Source organism: Epinephelus lanceolatus, chromosome 4, assembly GCF_041903045.1.
Source record: "Epinephelus lanceolatus isolate andai-2023 chromosome 4, ASM4190304v1, whole genome shotgun sequence".
Lineage (NCBI taxonomy): Eukaryota > Metazoa > Chordata > Actinopteri > Perciformes > Serranidae > Epinephelus > Epinephelus lanceolatus.
This window is the reverse complement of record NC_135737.1, coordinates 14,584,136-14,599,189: the sequence shown is the minus strand read 5'-3', so window position 1 is coordinate 14,599,189 and position 15,054 is coordinate 14,584,136. Positions and strand designations below refer to the sequence as shown.

The following is a 15,054-nucleotide window of genomic DNA, read 5'->3' as shown; positions in this document are numbered from 1 at the left end:
CAATAAGGAAAAAGGATTTCACAACATCATATGCAATGCTGAAGAGGATAAAAGCATTCCAGCCTGAAGATGATCTTATTTTTTTAAGTCTGATTCTATAGCCTCATGATTAGAATATTTTTTTAATCAAAGACTATCCAAAAGTTACTTTTAATTATAGAATTTCTGAAATAATAAGTAAATTCAAATGCATCATCATAGTCAGTTGCAGTTCACTGTATCTGAAAATACAAGAGGAAGAAAAAATGGTGGAGGAGGAAAAAGTCCAAATACTTGGAAGGATTTTGTGGGCATTTGGTATAAAAATGTGTCTCACCAGTGTTGTCTGCTGGACAGTTTTCATTGTTCCCAACCAGACAGCAGGAATGTTGTGAGGGCGGGGACTCCCTGTGCTTGTCTGGCTGGTACCCTGCGTCGACCCCCTGGTCAGCAGAGTGCATATGGCTGTCAGGGCCGTGGCACTGCGACGAAACCTGTCCCAGAGGCACCATCTCCAGCCCATCCTGCTGGCAAGGTGCCACACAATGCATTACAGGCAGAGTGCCGCTGGAGAAAGTGCCATTGGTCTTGTTGTAACATCTGTTTAGAGACAGAGGGAGATGGAAAGAAATGCAGGACATTCATTTATAAAGGTGCCAGTGTACTGCTGAGTGCTCACCCACTGTGAGAACTCTGGTTCTTCCTCTCTGCAGATATCTGTGGGTTTTCCACCAGACACAGAAAACCCTTGTGTTAATACCCCTAACAGTGTACAAAACAATGACAGCTCTAACACAACTGGAGCACTCTTACACAGCTGCAAAAAGCATTTTCAACAGTTCAACCGGAGATTAAACGTCCAGTCTAACTGCCTTTAAATAACTGAGACACACTGTGGTTTTGCTCTCCGATGAAGTTCCCAAACGCAGACAGTTGCACGCAGTGAGCTTCACCATGTTTCCCTGAACTTGGCTTCCCACTATCAGCACATGATTGGATTGTGACCACACCCCCTCTTTTCCCAGCAGCCAGAGGTAAATAAACACAGGGCTCATTAGGTCTGCTGGCTGGGTGCACACAGGGTAAACTGTGATGCTGGGGACCCTTAAGTACATAAACAAGACTAGCAGGAGGGGAAATGTGTGTGTCTCTGTGTGTGTGTAAGTGTGTGCACATGTGTGTGTGTGTGTGTGTGTGTGTGTGTGTGTGTTTCACAGATCCAATTCTTGCCTTGATTTTTATATTGCTGATTTTTTTTCCGACAAATTAACACTCAATAAATCCCCAAATTTCTTGAAAAATAAAGATCTCCATTAATGCGATGCTAAATTAGATTCTTAAGATTTCTTCTCTTACCTGTTATTGTTGCACAGATTCTGACAGCTCATACAATCAGATGACTCTGTCTGGGGAAGAGCTGTGTACATGCCTCCACCCTGACAAGAGAACACAAACATTACATTTAGCCAAAGCAAACTGGATTTGCAGCTGCTGATATAAAATACCGTATGTGGTTATTTAATACTTGGACAGGAATAATGCATCCAGTCTCTAGGTTTGCAGTACTTTGTGGTGTCTGGACTGCAGCACTCACGTTATGGTGGTGGTGGGGGTGCGAGTGCTCGCAGTCCCGGTTGCTGTGGGGCAGGGTGCCATCATGGCCATGTGGGTGGCCAGGTGAGAACATGCTACCGGAGCCGTTGAGCAGAGCCAAGCCGTTTGGGAGTTTGTGGTGGAGGTGATGGCACCCTTGTGGTAACATGGGGCCACTGTGCCCATACCCCCCGTGGACGCCCCCATTGATGCGGCTGGTGCCGGGCAGTGTGGTGTACTCAAGGACATGACCATTCATCTCTGCTGGCTGGTACAGGTAGCCAGGTGGGTCGTACTCTACAGCGGAGAGACAGAGAGAGAGAGAGGAGGTGATTAAGAGGCAGAATGGTTAGGATAGGGGTAGAGTCAATTTAGAAAGTTTATCTAGTCTAGATAAAGGAAAAATCATCTAATTATCGACTGAGCTAGCTATTCAACTTTAATATGTCTTCTGTACAGACCAGAATCTGTCCATAGACCAGCATTAACTTTAACAATACGACACTATTTTGGCTTTTGCTAGTCCTCTGATGGCCTAATTATTACTCACAGAAACACAGCATTAAGTGGTATATTTAGCTAACAATGATCCTCTGAAAGAATTGTTCACTTTCATTGTTTTTTTTAATCCCCCACACTTTTTAACCTTTTGAATAGAAATTAAATGTATCTCTTTTTTCTGCATCTGAGGAGCCACTTTTAGTCATTTGTCAGCATGCTGTCTTTTTTCTGTCATAGAACAGTTTATAAAGTACTAAAATTTGGCCCTGACTCTTTGTCAGATTCTTCTTAGTCTCTTTTAATTTGTCTTTATCAGATAACTATTTAAAAATCATAATTTTGCACACTTTAGATGTTGGTAATGGTTTTACAATGCTATTTGTGTTAACTTACTTAAATTACTTTAAACCCTGGACATTGAGGAGTTTGGCTTATTTTGTATGATGAGAGAAAGGATTTATACAACACTGTGTTTTCATTTATTATAACAAGATTATGGAAAAAAAGAGACTGTTTTGGTATCAGTACTGAAAGTCAGGTAACATATTGCCACAAGTATTGAAAAAAAAAAGCTCTATTGTTCATTTCATTCTGATATGAATTATTACAAAGAAAGTCAACACCTATGACTCAACCTTAGCTCTTTTCTCAAAATCTTAAAACTGCAAAACCCCAACTATTTACAGACCCAAAAGGTCTGGTAAAGAGTCCACCCAACAATGGCAAACACTTTTGCAAGCGCTGTGGGATCCATATATGTACTATGAACACTTGGAATACGTTGCACATGCTGTCTTGGGGCCAACTACCTTTAAATATGAGACACTTAAAAAGGAGTTAACTCTTTGTGTGCTGGTGCTGCAAACAACTTTTAAAGTGAACTACAGTAAAAAAAAAGGGAACACAGCTAAGTGTTAAGTTTATAATCGATGTTTTTTGAACACATTATCCAAAATCTCATGCTGTAGGCAGCAGTTATACTTCCTCTATGTCAGCTTCAGGTTTAGTTTGTCTATAAACTCACTGTGCATGTTGTTCTGCTGGCGATTCCTCCACAGACACATGGCGATAAAAGCAAGCAGGATGAGCACCATCACTCCCAAAACACATCCCACAATCAGGTACAGCAGACCTCCAGGTGGGCTGGGTGTGTCCTGGGGGTGGGGGTAAGGTGGGGTGATGGGGTGCTGGCTGGGCGACCCCGGTGACTGACGTGCTGCAGCAGAGAGAGGAGGCAGGAGGGGACATGAGGAACACCTTTTTACCTGCTAGCAACAAAGGAAAATCACACAGTACCAAACTATAGAATGCAAACCATTGTTGTTGGTCTCATAAAACTCAGTACATTCACGTTGTGTAATTATAGCGATCGTACCCTTCATTAAAGTTACAACCTTCGCAGAAACATGCCTGGACTTCTGATGAAGTGGAGGTTTGGTTGACTCACGAGTGATTTCTTATGCAGTAAAGTTTTATGTTTTCTTACCTTTGGTCTCGCAGATCATGACGTTGCTGTATTCACTCTCTCCCCCATCATTGAAGCACTGCATCTTGATATCATAGGAGGTCTCAGGTTGGAGATGTCCAATCATGTGCCAGTGTTTTACACCTGAGGAGGCAGGAGGGAAGGAGGTGGAAAAGAAGGGGGACAAAGGTGAGAAATCACTTCCTCTATGAGCTGGTGTTGACTCACATTGCTCCAAATCCTGTGTAAACACACTATCAGTATTTCCTTCCTTCTCTACCTTCTCTTCATGTCTCACACTTCAGGTCATGCACTTTTACGCTCTCTCTCTCTCATTCACTCGCCCTCTCTCTTTGCTCCAGTGCCCCCACCCTTCTCTCTAACTCCGTCAGTCCCACAAGGGCCCAGACAGTTGCTTTACTCTAGATGAGCTCCATATATGGCAGCTTCATGTTTGTGCTGGCCTGCCTCCAGTATTCCCACTCCACACACACACACACACAACTGCTGCACTACTGCACACAATCACACTACTACGTGCTTTGAAAATCACAGATGAGACGACAATCTCCAACATGGAAATGCTACATTTCCAACAAATGAGGCTGAAAGAAGCTGCCGTTCTTGCTGTGTTTTTTTCATATTAAGTACAATAAATCACTGCACAAGTGCTACCTCTGCCCCAAGGTAGATTTTAACGGTTGAAAGTGGGAACAATAAAAGAAAGCTGCTGCTGAAGCTAAATCTACTCTGGGCTGTAAGTCAGAGTCAATTCAGAAACAGAAGTTTAATACACAAATAAACACCAGTTTGTGCTCAATCACAGATTTCAAATATGTTTAAACAAGACACGCACAAAATATCTAAGGGGGAAGTGACTGCAGCATGCATGTGGGGCTGGTTACCTAAGCACTTACTGATGAACTGTGAACTGTGATATTAGCACCGAGAATCAAACTGCTGGGTACCAAAAGTTGGCACTGAGTATTGTGTCCGATAATTAGTTTTGCTAAGGCGAGTTTCTTATAATGGCTACTTTTGCTAAGACATAAGATGTTGATTCATTTAGGAACTTTGATTAATACATGAACAAAAAAGAGAATTATGTAGAGAAACATGTTGATGTTCCTCAAATCAATGGAATCAATCAAATCCCTCATTGTTTTATCATATTGGTACTGATGTTTTTTACATTTACAGATAAAAAAAAATAAAATAAAGCACATTTTCAAAATGATTGCCAAGTCATAAGACAATCCAGGCAAAAACTGGTGAAGTCTATGTGTTGTGTCTGCCACAGTGTCGATTTTGATACTAGGGGTGCCAAAGTTAAATTTTAGTGGTTGGTGCTGGACTGGTTGAAAAGTTTTTGGATGTCTGGGTTAAAAATCTAAATAAATAGATATCAAGTGGAAGCACGGCATAACTAAACATGGAAATATAGCCATTGAAATCCTTTGGAAACACAGTTATATGCAACCTAGACATTTTACTGAATTTATCTTTTGACCAAAACAGTGCTCGCTCCAGCCCTACACACACTGACACTGCGGACATTGTGGAAAACTATAGACGTTCAAATATTAAAGAGCTGGGTGGACTGAAAGGACGTCCCTCCTCCCCTTCCTGTACCAGGCTCCACTGTTAGCATTCCACCCAGCAACCTGAGCCCCTCTCCTCTGGCCGGGCTCATATTTCAGCTCTGGCAACCATTTATTAAAAACAGATTTCAGAAAGCCCCGCTGCCCAGGGACAGCACTCTCTATAAATCAAACAGCAGAAATGCCCCTCTTCACTACACCACTCTCTTGACATGGAGTATCCATTACTCTCCCAAGTCCAAGTTTATCTGCAGAGCGCGAGCTTAACATCCGGGACAGGACGGGGCTGTCAACAAACAATCTACGACAGCCATACACTCAATCTTCAGTGGTAACACAGACACACAAACATCCAAATCTGCATTTCCACTCACCTTCAACCACATCTCTTTTGTAGTCGCTGTCATTGTCACTGTCCGTGGGCCGGTAGTAAATGTAGAAACCTTGGATTGGAGTGTTGTTGTTACTCGAGGGACTATACTGGATAGAGATGGAAAAAAGATTACGTTAGACTGCCGCAATCTAGTGGGCAATTATTATACAAAGAGAGGAAATTTTCCGGCAACTAATGGTGGAGCTTGTTATCAGCAGATGTCCAGGGCTGCAAGCAAGACTGTGATTGCACTTTCTATCTAAAGTTCAGGAAATAATGAGACCGTCTGAGGTTAAGTAAATCTGGGGAACTATCTGCGTCCATCTGCAGCCCTAACTGTGGTGCGGAGGAGAAACAGCTTTGAAGAGAGCGGAATCAAAACGTATATGGATAGGGCCTCTTAATATCTGTTAAAGCAGAGCTCTAATCAGCACAGCAGCTCAATTAAAGGTCTGATTGAACCTCGGCTGCCAGAGAAGTACCAGCAGCTCAAAAACAGGTAAACCAGCTGGAAAAAATACTACATCAACCAAACTGGGTGGTCTACTGTGGCAGAAAGTTACAATGTCATTTACTTAAGAGTACTGTTGTAAATACTATACTCTGAGGTACTTATTTTTAGTATTTCCATTTACTTGTACTTACAGAGCTGTACACTTCATTTTTGACTTGGACTCAAGTTAGACTTCAAAAATGTGGACCTGAGACTCGAAATTTGCATTTAAGTCTCAAGTTTTGACCTTGTAAAATCCCAGAATAAAAAAATAATAACACAAAGGTAGGTAGGCCCTGATATTTTATGATTATACCTATGCATTATAGGACATCAACAAAAAGACAAGAAGCACAAGCCATCTGGCAGATTTTAAACAAGCCAGCAGTTTATCCAGATCCTCTCTTCCCCACCAACCACTTTATTTGGAGGTAAAACTGGAAGTGATTGCACTCGAAACATCTGTAGTAATCCCTCATTGCACAAGAAAGCTGTGTGTGAGCAACTACGACAAGCATTATAGGGTTTTTTTTTTTCCGTCTTACAAATAAGTTGGTAACAAATCTGACTGCTCGGTTTTCCTGTCTCATACAATACAATCATATACCAAAAACAACAAAAATAAGGCTTAAATTGTTAAAGGTTAAAAGTAAGAATTTAGTCTCAAAATGTATTCTCTACTGGTGCTATGGGTGTTCTGTATCAATGGTGTACTCACAGTCCAGCGCAGCATGATCTGTGTGTCACTGATGGCATCTGTGGATGAGATGTGAGGTCCAACCACAGGACGATCTGCGATTCGCGGGCTGGCTTGTGGCACCTGGTACGGCTTTGATGGAATGCTGTGAGGACTCTCACCGTACATGTTCATGGCTACAACACGGAACTTGTAGGAGGATCCTGCGAAAGTAATACAATGAATGAGGCAGTCTTACAGTACAGTGCTGAGCAATAACTGAATATTATCCTGTGGAGTCTATCAATGACTACATTTACATGCACACTTAAATTCCACTATTATTCCGAACATGACAATATTGCTAATTTAATACAGGTCGTGTAAACAGCATATTCTGTTTGGATATTCTGAATTAGGTTTCATTCCAAATGTAGCATTTCCCGAATATGACATGTGGGATGCCGGTATTATTCGGGATTTAAGAGCATTCTTTGGACATGTCTACAGTACATTCAGAATATGCATCTCAATTTGGGTTTTTACCACAGTATGCAACACACCTGCTGTGTGCTTTAATGAATCATTGTACACAAACCAACTAGACAACTGTTTGCTGGGCTGGGGTAGAGATGCAAAAGAAAAGCCCACATTTCTGGTCAGAAGGAGGAACACACCCATTTTTAAATACATTAACATGGTTTTGGACATGCACAAATATCACACATTTTTAATAAGGTGGTTGAAGGAATGAAAGAGGAAGGCTGTGTTCGCATGGCTGAACAAGTCTGCCACCGGTGGAAAACTTACAGTATGCACAGCTGCATGTAAACAAGAATATTAGTGGAATATTAATTTTCATTTGCCAAGTAAACAGCTTAGTAGGAATATTGTCTTTTTCAGAATAAGGGGAAAAAAATAGAATATTCTGTGCATGTAAACATAGTCACTAACTTATTATATTGTCATGGTGATACCTAATTCTGCTGTTTGTGTTTCTAATGATTCATTTTAGTTTTAACACTTAACTAAAGTTGAGAGGCACTGAAGTCTTTGCTCAGGGCTGAAATTAATTGCTTTTGAGTCCTCTATATTAAACGCGCTGTCTTATACGTTATCTGCTTCTTACAAATATTGTGATATGGTAATAACCATCGTTTAGACCAATATATTGATGCATCTTAAAACAGTGATTGCAGGCTTTGAATTGATCAAAATCTATAGAGAAAAATAAAGATAAAGACAGATAAGCAATCTAGTCACACAGCATCACATGATCATTTTAGATCAAGAAACTCTTATCTGTGCAGAGGAATCATGTCATGCTTCACTGGACTGCAGAGAAAAGTTTGTGAAAGCTCACCAGGCTCCAGATTGCGAACTTCCACAGACAGCTTGAGAGGTGAGATGTTATCCGCAGCCACGACCCATTCTGCACTGCGACCTCTTCTGTACTCCACACGGAAAGCTGTGATTGGAGACCCGCCGTTGGCTCTGGGAATCCAGGTGACATATACTGAACTTTCAGTCGCCATGGAGATGGTGGGGCGATCAGGGGCCTCGGGTACTGGGGCAGAAACAAATAACCTATGAGTCGTGCAAATGTCTTCAAATACAATTAAAAACACACACAGAGAACTGGCAAGCGTCATCACTGCATCCCAACTCATGTAAGGATGGAACAAGTTCACAGAGAAAGAAAAAAAAAAGAGGGCGTGACGTGGAAGATTGTGTACTTACTGCCTGGGCTCTTAGCCACAAAGTTAGAGAGGGCAGGAGAGAGTAAGAGAGAGAGAAATGAGGGTTAGTGAAAAGACCAATGTGAGTTTCAGCAAAGTACGCCAGCTTGTAATGTGAGTAAACATGCGCACACTCAAAAAAGCACACACTCAGATCTGATCCTGAAGCCGTGTGCAATCTCACAGCTTTCTGCTAACAGCATGTTTCATCCAAAGATTCATTACATGGTGTCAGCTGTTGTGTCACTGTTTGTACTCTGAGGCACAAAGAAACAAAGCAGACCACATCTAAACATTAAGCTCTGAGATCTACTGAACACAGACCGGTCATGAACTCTATCTGCTCGACAGAAAGCCCCATCACTTCCTCGGAAACATCCCACAATCACTGTCTGCACACAGTCCAGCATCTGCACCAACAAAACACTTTGCAGACAGTCAGTGATTCTCCGCCTACCTCTGTCATGTATGACAACACCAAAGTGTGTGTTGGGTGTTTTGTCCTCTGGAGCTTTAGGGGGCATCGAGATGACAGGAGGCTTGGACGGATTTTTGTTGGAGGTCGTGCTCTTCTCTGAGAGAGGAAGAAGAAAAGCAAGTTAGAAAAACAAGGCCCAACAGGTCTTGAGGGCTATCAGTTCCACTGCAAGCACATGGAACAGCTCCGGATGTTGGCTCTGAAATCTAAAATTTCCTCCTGGTTTCCGGAGCTGTTCGGGTTTTATCAGGGTGGGCGTCAGGTTCCAACTCAACAACTCTGCAGTTACACTTAGCTGATGTTGATGCTCGTATGAGTCTATGGTGTGACTAGTGTCCAAATTTAACACTTTTCAGGAAAAGCATTGCTAATTACATAAAACAAAAATTGGCAGCTTAGCTTTTACAGGCTGATTTAGATTTTTTGGATGTTTTTGCATTTAGATTTAATATTTCTCTACCAGAAATATATTTCTGGCAGTTTGGAGATAGTTCTCAAACACACACCATGTAAAAGATAGACAGATAATGCAGTTTCATGGTTGAAATTAATAAATCCAATTAAGACAAAAAAAATGTAGCTTATCGAGGATAGATCAAATATTTCTTGAGGAGATGGCGTTATTCCAACAAGTTTGGAGCTGCAGTTGGACCTAAGAGCCTGGTTTTGGACTGGTTCGCATTTGTTTGGTCCAGGACAATTTTGTAAAAGAACCATCCTTGGGATACAGTCATATTTGTAGTTTCTGGCAGTATTTTGCATATTTCTGACCAGGGAACATTTTGTCAACCCTGCTGCGGTATAGCATTATTGTTAGTTTTTGGAACATTTGCGGTTGTTCTTGTTTCTATTTGTCTCAAAAACACAAAAACTTGCTCGGTCATTCACTATGATTATGATACTGATCTTTATGATTGTACTTAGGATTATAATCGGACAATGTGGTGGAAGTGGTCACTTGAAGGAATATTCTACCCCCACACACATATGGCAGTGCACAATACATTTTTAACCATCAAGTAGTTTTTTTAGTAATGAAATGTCATTTTATGTTTAGGTGTTTTCACTTCGTCATTCAAATCATCTGCTTGTACTTCAGTTATTAATATTTCTCAGTCCACAACAACCGTGAACTAATTTCATTTTCTTAGGCGCTTGAGCCAAGTTAGCTTGGTTGAAAGTATTTTAATGTGCTTCCTTTCCCATAAATCACAAACATAACATGATTATATGGGTTTGCTCTGAATGTAGAATCATGAATATCACCCCAAAAAGTACGGTATACAAACAGTATATTTTCAGTATATTTTCTTACACCCCTAATTCGAGAAAAGACAAAGTGCTTTGCAGATTTTTCTGTTCTCATGTGACTGCTATTGATAGAGGAAGATATGCGTGTTTCTGCTTCTAATAAATTTCTTCCTGAATGCCTGTTTAATGTCAGTGCAAAATCTGGAGTCCAGAAACAACCAGATGCTCTTTAACTCAGAGGAGATGACACCAAATCTTGACATTTACTGTTGATGTTTAAGGCAGCTGAAAATTTTGCTCTTTCTATTGTAGCTGTTTTTGAAAAGTGGTGACGTGGGGTCTTCCAGTGGTTAGTTATTCCCAAGAGTACCACAAGAAAGACTCAACAGCCTAATACACACAGGAAATGAAGGTACATTGCTATTAAGAGTTGTTAACAGTGTTTGAGTGTTATTTTTTGTTGAGACCCGTGGTAGGACTGACCCTTGCCGGTGCGGAAGGTGAGCATGGCTGGCTGGCCCTCGCCTGCTGAACTTCGAGCCACCATCAGCACCTCATAGAGGCTGGAGGACTCCAGCTCTGACAGCCGCAGGGTCTTCTCACTGCCAGGGACACGAACTGTATGCCAACTCCCCACCACTGTTCCCATTTCATCGACCTGACACGCAGAGACGGCCACACACACACAGACAAACACAAACACATGACTAAAAATGACAGGGAAAAACAAAATCATGTGTCGGTCTACAATCCTCCACAGCTCAGCCTCTGTCTGAGCCTGAATAACGACAGGGAACAGCCTCAGAAACAATCCCTGAGATTTCTGTCACAATTTCCGAATCCAGCGGAACTGAGTCCTGCTGCCAACAGAGTCTTTACTAGTTTCGCTGCAGTTTTATAGTCAGAGTGAGCTTATTACTGAAAAAAGGGATTTTAAACAGGAAATAATTCAGTCAGTGCAAGTCCTGGCTCTACCTTTAAACTTTAATGAGCAAATTACATTCGCCCATTCTCAGTTGATTTAGGCACAGCACTTCAGGAAACGGTCATGTGTTGGTAAAACCAAAATCTGCCTTCAAGACAATGGTAAAAAAATGAAACATGTCAGAATGTATTTTTCACCTCACCTTACGGTATTTGACAAAATAGGCGTTGATTTGACTCCCTCCATCACGCCCTGCCCTCCACTCCAGGTCATAAATATCAGGTTTGTGAGTCTGAGGTGGGCTGATGATGATTGGGGCCTCCGGAGTAGGACGGTCACCACTCCTATCAGCCGGCAGGTTGATCGTGTCGCCTTCATCCTCGGTCAGGAAGCGCTCGTGGCCCTCATCGCTCTGCATGGGGTGGAGCGATGGTGAAGCCTCCAGCAGCACACCAGCTGTGGAGCCCAGCTGTGGATCTGTCAGGGAGAGACATCAAAGATTATTAAAATATAACTTGAGTCGGATCACAGCTCGGTCAGATAGATAAAACTTTTAACAAAGCTGGAATAAAAAAAGTTCCTTGATTATTCCTCCTTAAATGAAAAACGAGTAAACAATGTTTTCAGGTTTCACCATTTTTCCTTTTAGATAGTCTTTCATAGCGGTTTTAGTTCAAAATGCAATTAGTTGGCTCATTTAGATGGAAACAATGAAGTCGGTTTTATACTGAAGCTGCTATGAATAATTAATTAGATGTCAACTATTAAATTAATTGCTAGCAAATCTGATAATCAATTAATCAAATTAATCAGATTGAGTACGGTATTTTTTTGGTGTGTTTTTTTTAAGTCAAAGTTCACTGATTCCGGATTCTTCAATGTAAATATTTTACTGTTTTCTTTACTCATCTACGACAGTAAACTGAATGTCTTTTTTTCCCTCTTTTTTTTGTGGACAAAACAAGAGAGCTGAAGATGTCTGGGAAACACTGATCTACATTTTTCACCATTTTCCGACATTTTATGGACCAAAGAACTACTAGTTAAATTGATAAAATAAGCGACAGATTAATCGACAATGAAAGTGATCATTAGTTGCAGCCCTATTTTTTTACAACACTTCTTTGTCAAGACAAAAACTAAACTGATGAATAAAAAGGTCTGGACGTTTAGAGGAAAAGTCTGAACCTTGTGGTAGTTAACATACTCCAAATGTAGACAACTTAACAAAGTCTTATTGTAGATTTTTGAAATAAGATGAGACTTCAGAGAGCCATTAATTTTTTTGGATTATGCAAAGATATTATATATATTATAGTAAATCTATATTAAATATATTATTATTATATGGACACTGCATGATTTAAAAAAAACTGTTACTGGGGAATGCACAGTGTTAAAAAGGGTGAAGCAATGGCAACAAAGTTACTCAGTCAGTGACTAACCAAGGTGGCCCTACATGTCCACAGAGGACAACCAGTCCTGGAAAGTTTTACATTTGGAACAAGCCTTTTAATCTACATAAAATAACAAGAAAAACCTGGATCGCTGCAGCACTACATAATCATGCTTTGTTTGTTTTTTTCATTAAATCTTCGCCAGAGCCAGAGCGGTCCACCTGGGCGACTCATGCAAGCTGGGAGCCTTATTATGGCTGACACCGGTTTGGCAGAGCCTGGGTGGAATTTTTCACAGACGTTTGGAGGACACTGAGCACAGCCCACAGGAGCAGGGACTGCTCGACTCTGAGCCACACCACTGAGGTCAAAGAGCACCATAATTGAATATTAAAACCTAAACAAGTGATTAAGGAGGTTAAAGCGGTGAGGCTTGCCACAGGGGCACACTGCAGGGTCCTGGGTCCAGTTTCGGGCTGTTTTGTGTGCGGCACCGGTTCACTTTGTAAAACAAACAGGCCCGGAGCTGGTAACACTAGACCTGATCCTGGGACTGCGGCCAGCTGCCACACATTCCACACGCCAACCATTAAAATACCGGAGAGAATCAGACCCCAGCACTACATCCAGTCCAACAGACTCTCCTGCTCGTTCCCTCCCTCTGCCCTCTCCACAGCTCTGACTCATAGTGTAACCACAGCCGGGGCTCCTCCTCCGACACACTGATACAGGAGGAGGCAATTAAGGCCACAGCGTCCTCACAGTCTTGATGGAGAGGAGTGATATATCTTGAGTAAGTGCAACTACACCTGGACAGGGATTCGCTGCCAGGACCTTCCCAGAAAAAGGTCAGTCCATTAGAGATGAACACCTGGGAATAAATGTTAAAGTAAATCATAAAGGATTACCGGCAGAGACGAGAGACTCAGTTTGGACAGAGTTCGGCTTATTGGAGGACAAATGAAGGTATTTTTTATAGTCCTGGCTGGACATCAAGAAATGCACTTTCCTGGTGTGGTGAGAAGGTGGCAACTAATGATTATTCTCACCCACAATTAATCAGTTATTCATTTGGTTTAGAACATGTTAAAAAAAAGTCCAAGGTGATGTCTTCAAAATGCTTATTTTGTCAGACCGGCAGTCAAAATCCAAATATATTCAATGAACAATAATAAAAACAGACAAAGGCTCATTAATTAACATATTTATGGATTATAATAATTTCAGCACTTGTATCTATAGGGGGGCTGCTAGCTTTGTCAAGTGGGAGAGGGGAGCAAACAGCCAGTGGCATGACAGAATAAGGACACCACATCTCTGCTGTGGTTCATCCCACTTAACAGATGAAAGCGCAGAGTTGCTATGGCGATGGAAACAACGATACCAAACAGAAAACCAAATACATTTCAGATTGCTCTCTGTGATTAATTACTAATAATAACAGACTACTCACATCAGCAATACTGTTTACTGCGAATGCAAAGGGCATTTGATAAGCTCTGGTGCCCAGTACCTAAAAAACAACTGAGCACAAACTGACCTCAGTGTGTTTACCTCTGCTGGGCATATCCTGCTTATCGGCCCTTATACTGTTTTGTGTATATCTGCAGCAAAAGATATTAAATCTCATTCTTCTTCCTGGAGTCTGGGAGCAAATGTTTTGGAGTGAACCCGCCTGATCCTGTCTGATTTGTACTCCCTATGTACCACATGTAGCTGTATTAATCATTCTACAGATAGGGGGGTGAGCTGAGGAATGGGGCCCTGGCGTAGAGCGGCTGGGGAGGGAGAAGAGGGGAGGCTTGGGGCAGGAGGGGGGGAGCGTTGTGATGTGTTAATAAATAAAAGGCAGTTGTGTATGATGTTGACAGCTGGGTGGTCTGGTCCTCGTCATAACCCTCCACGGCTACTCCTTACATTCCAGTGTCCGGGGGCTTATCCCCGGCGGCGTGCACAAAGCTCACTCTCACGCTCAAGCTCAGTTCAAGGCTCAGGAGGAGGGCGGCCTTGGCTAAGCCTCTCCTACCAGCCCTAAGAAACACACACACATTCACACTCAAAGGACTCCCTGCAGATACTGTATGCGCAGGCACACAGATATCCCGCCCGGTGAGATGCCTTAACCCTTTCCAACACTAGCAACAGTTTCTGTAACAATTTACAACTAAGTGGCATTTCTCAAAATGCTCACTTTTGTATCTGTAAACTCTTGAGATCTGCGAGGCCTACAGTGTTGGCGCACATGTTGTGAGGTTGGTCATGATCTTACAGTAAAGTGACAATGTGGCACTGGATCCAGTTTTATCATCCTTTGTGTGGAATGAAAGGGGAAATAAAAGGGGAACATTGGGAACAGTAGCATTGAGTTACTTGAAAATGATCAACAACAATTTTGGTTGTTGTTTAACTTATTTATGAAACAGAAAAGCTACACATTATCTGGTTCCACCAGCCTAAATGTGGAGGATTTGCTGATTTTCTGTTTTATATCATTGTCAATTGAATATCCATGGGTTTTGGACTACGATACTACACATGAGGGGCATACATTAACTGACTGTTAACTGCTTAATTAAACAATCA

General features: G+C 41.7%; 1 protein-coding gene across 1 annotated transcript in view; it reads right to left on the bottom strand.

The window, feature by feature from the left end:
- Positions 1-15,054, bottom strand: part of cdon (cell adhesion associated, oncogene regulated) — a 34,605-nt gene that overhangs the window by 1,713 nt on the left and 17,838 nt on the right. The window contains exons 8-18 of the mRNA XM_033631725.2: positions 11,277-11,551; positions 10,633-10,807; positions 8,878-8,994; positions 8,045-8,248; positions 6,724-6,905; positions 5,514-5,619; positions 3,560-3,682; positions 3,098-3,289; positions 1,574-1,869; positions 1,336-1,415; positions 317-579 (exon numbers count right to left, since the gene is read on the bottom strand). Of these exons, the coding sequence (XP_033487616.1) occupies positions 317-579; positions 1,336-1,415; positions 1,574-1,869; positions 3,098-3,289; positions 3,560-3,682; positions 5,514-5,619; positions 6,724-6,905; positions 8,045-8,248; positions 8,878-8,994; positions 10,633-10,807; positions 11,277-11,551 (2,013 nt within the window). The remainder of the gene's footprint in view (positions 1-316; positions 580-1,335; positions 1,416-1,573; positions 1,870-3,097; positions 3,290-3,559; positions 3,683-5,513; positions 5,620-6,723; positions 6,906-8,044; positions 8,249-8,877; positions 8,995-10,632; positions 10,808-11,276; positions 11,552-15,054) is intronic.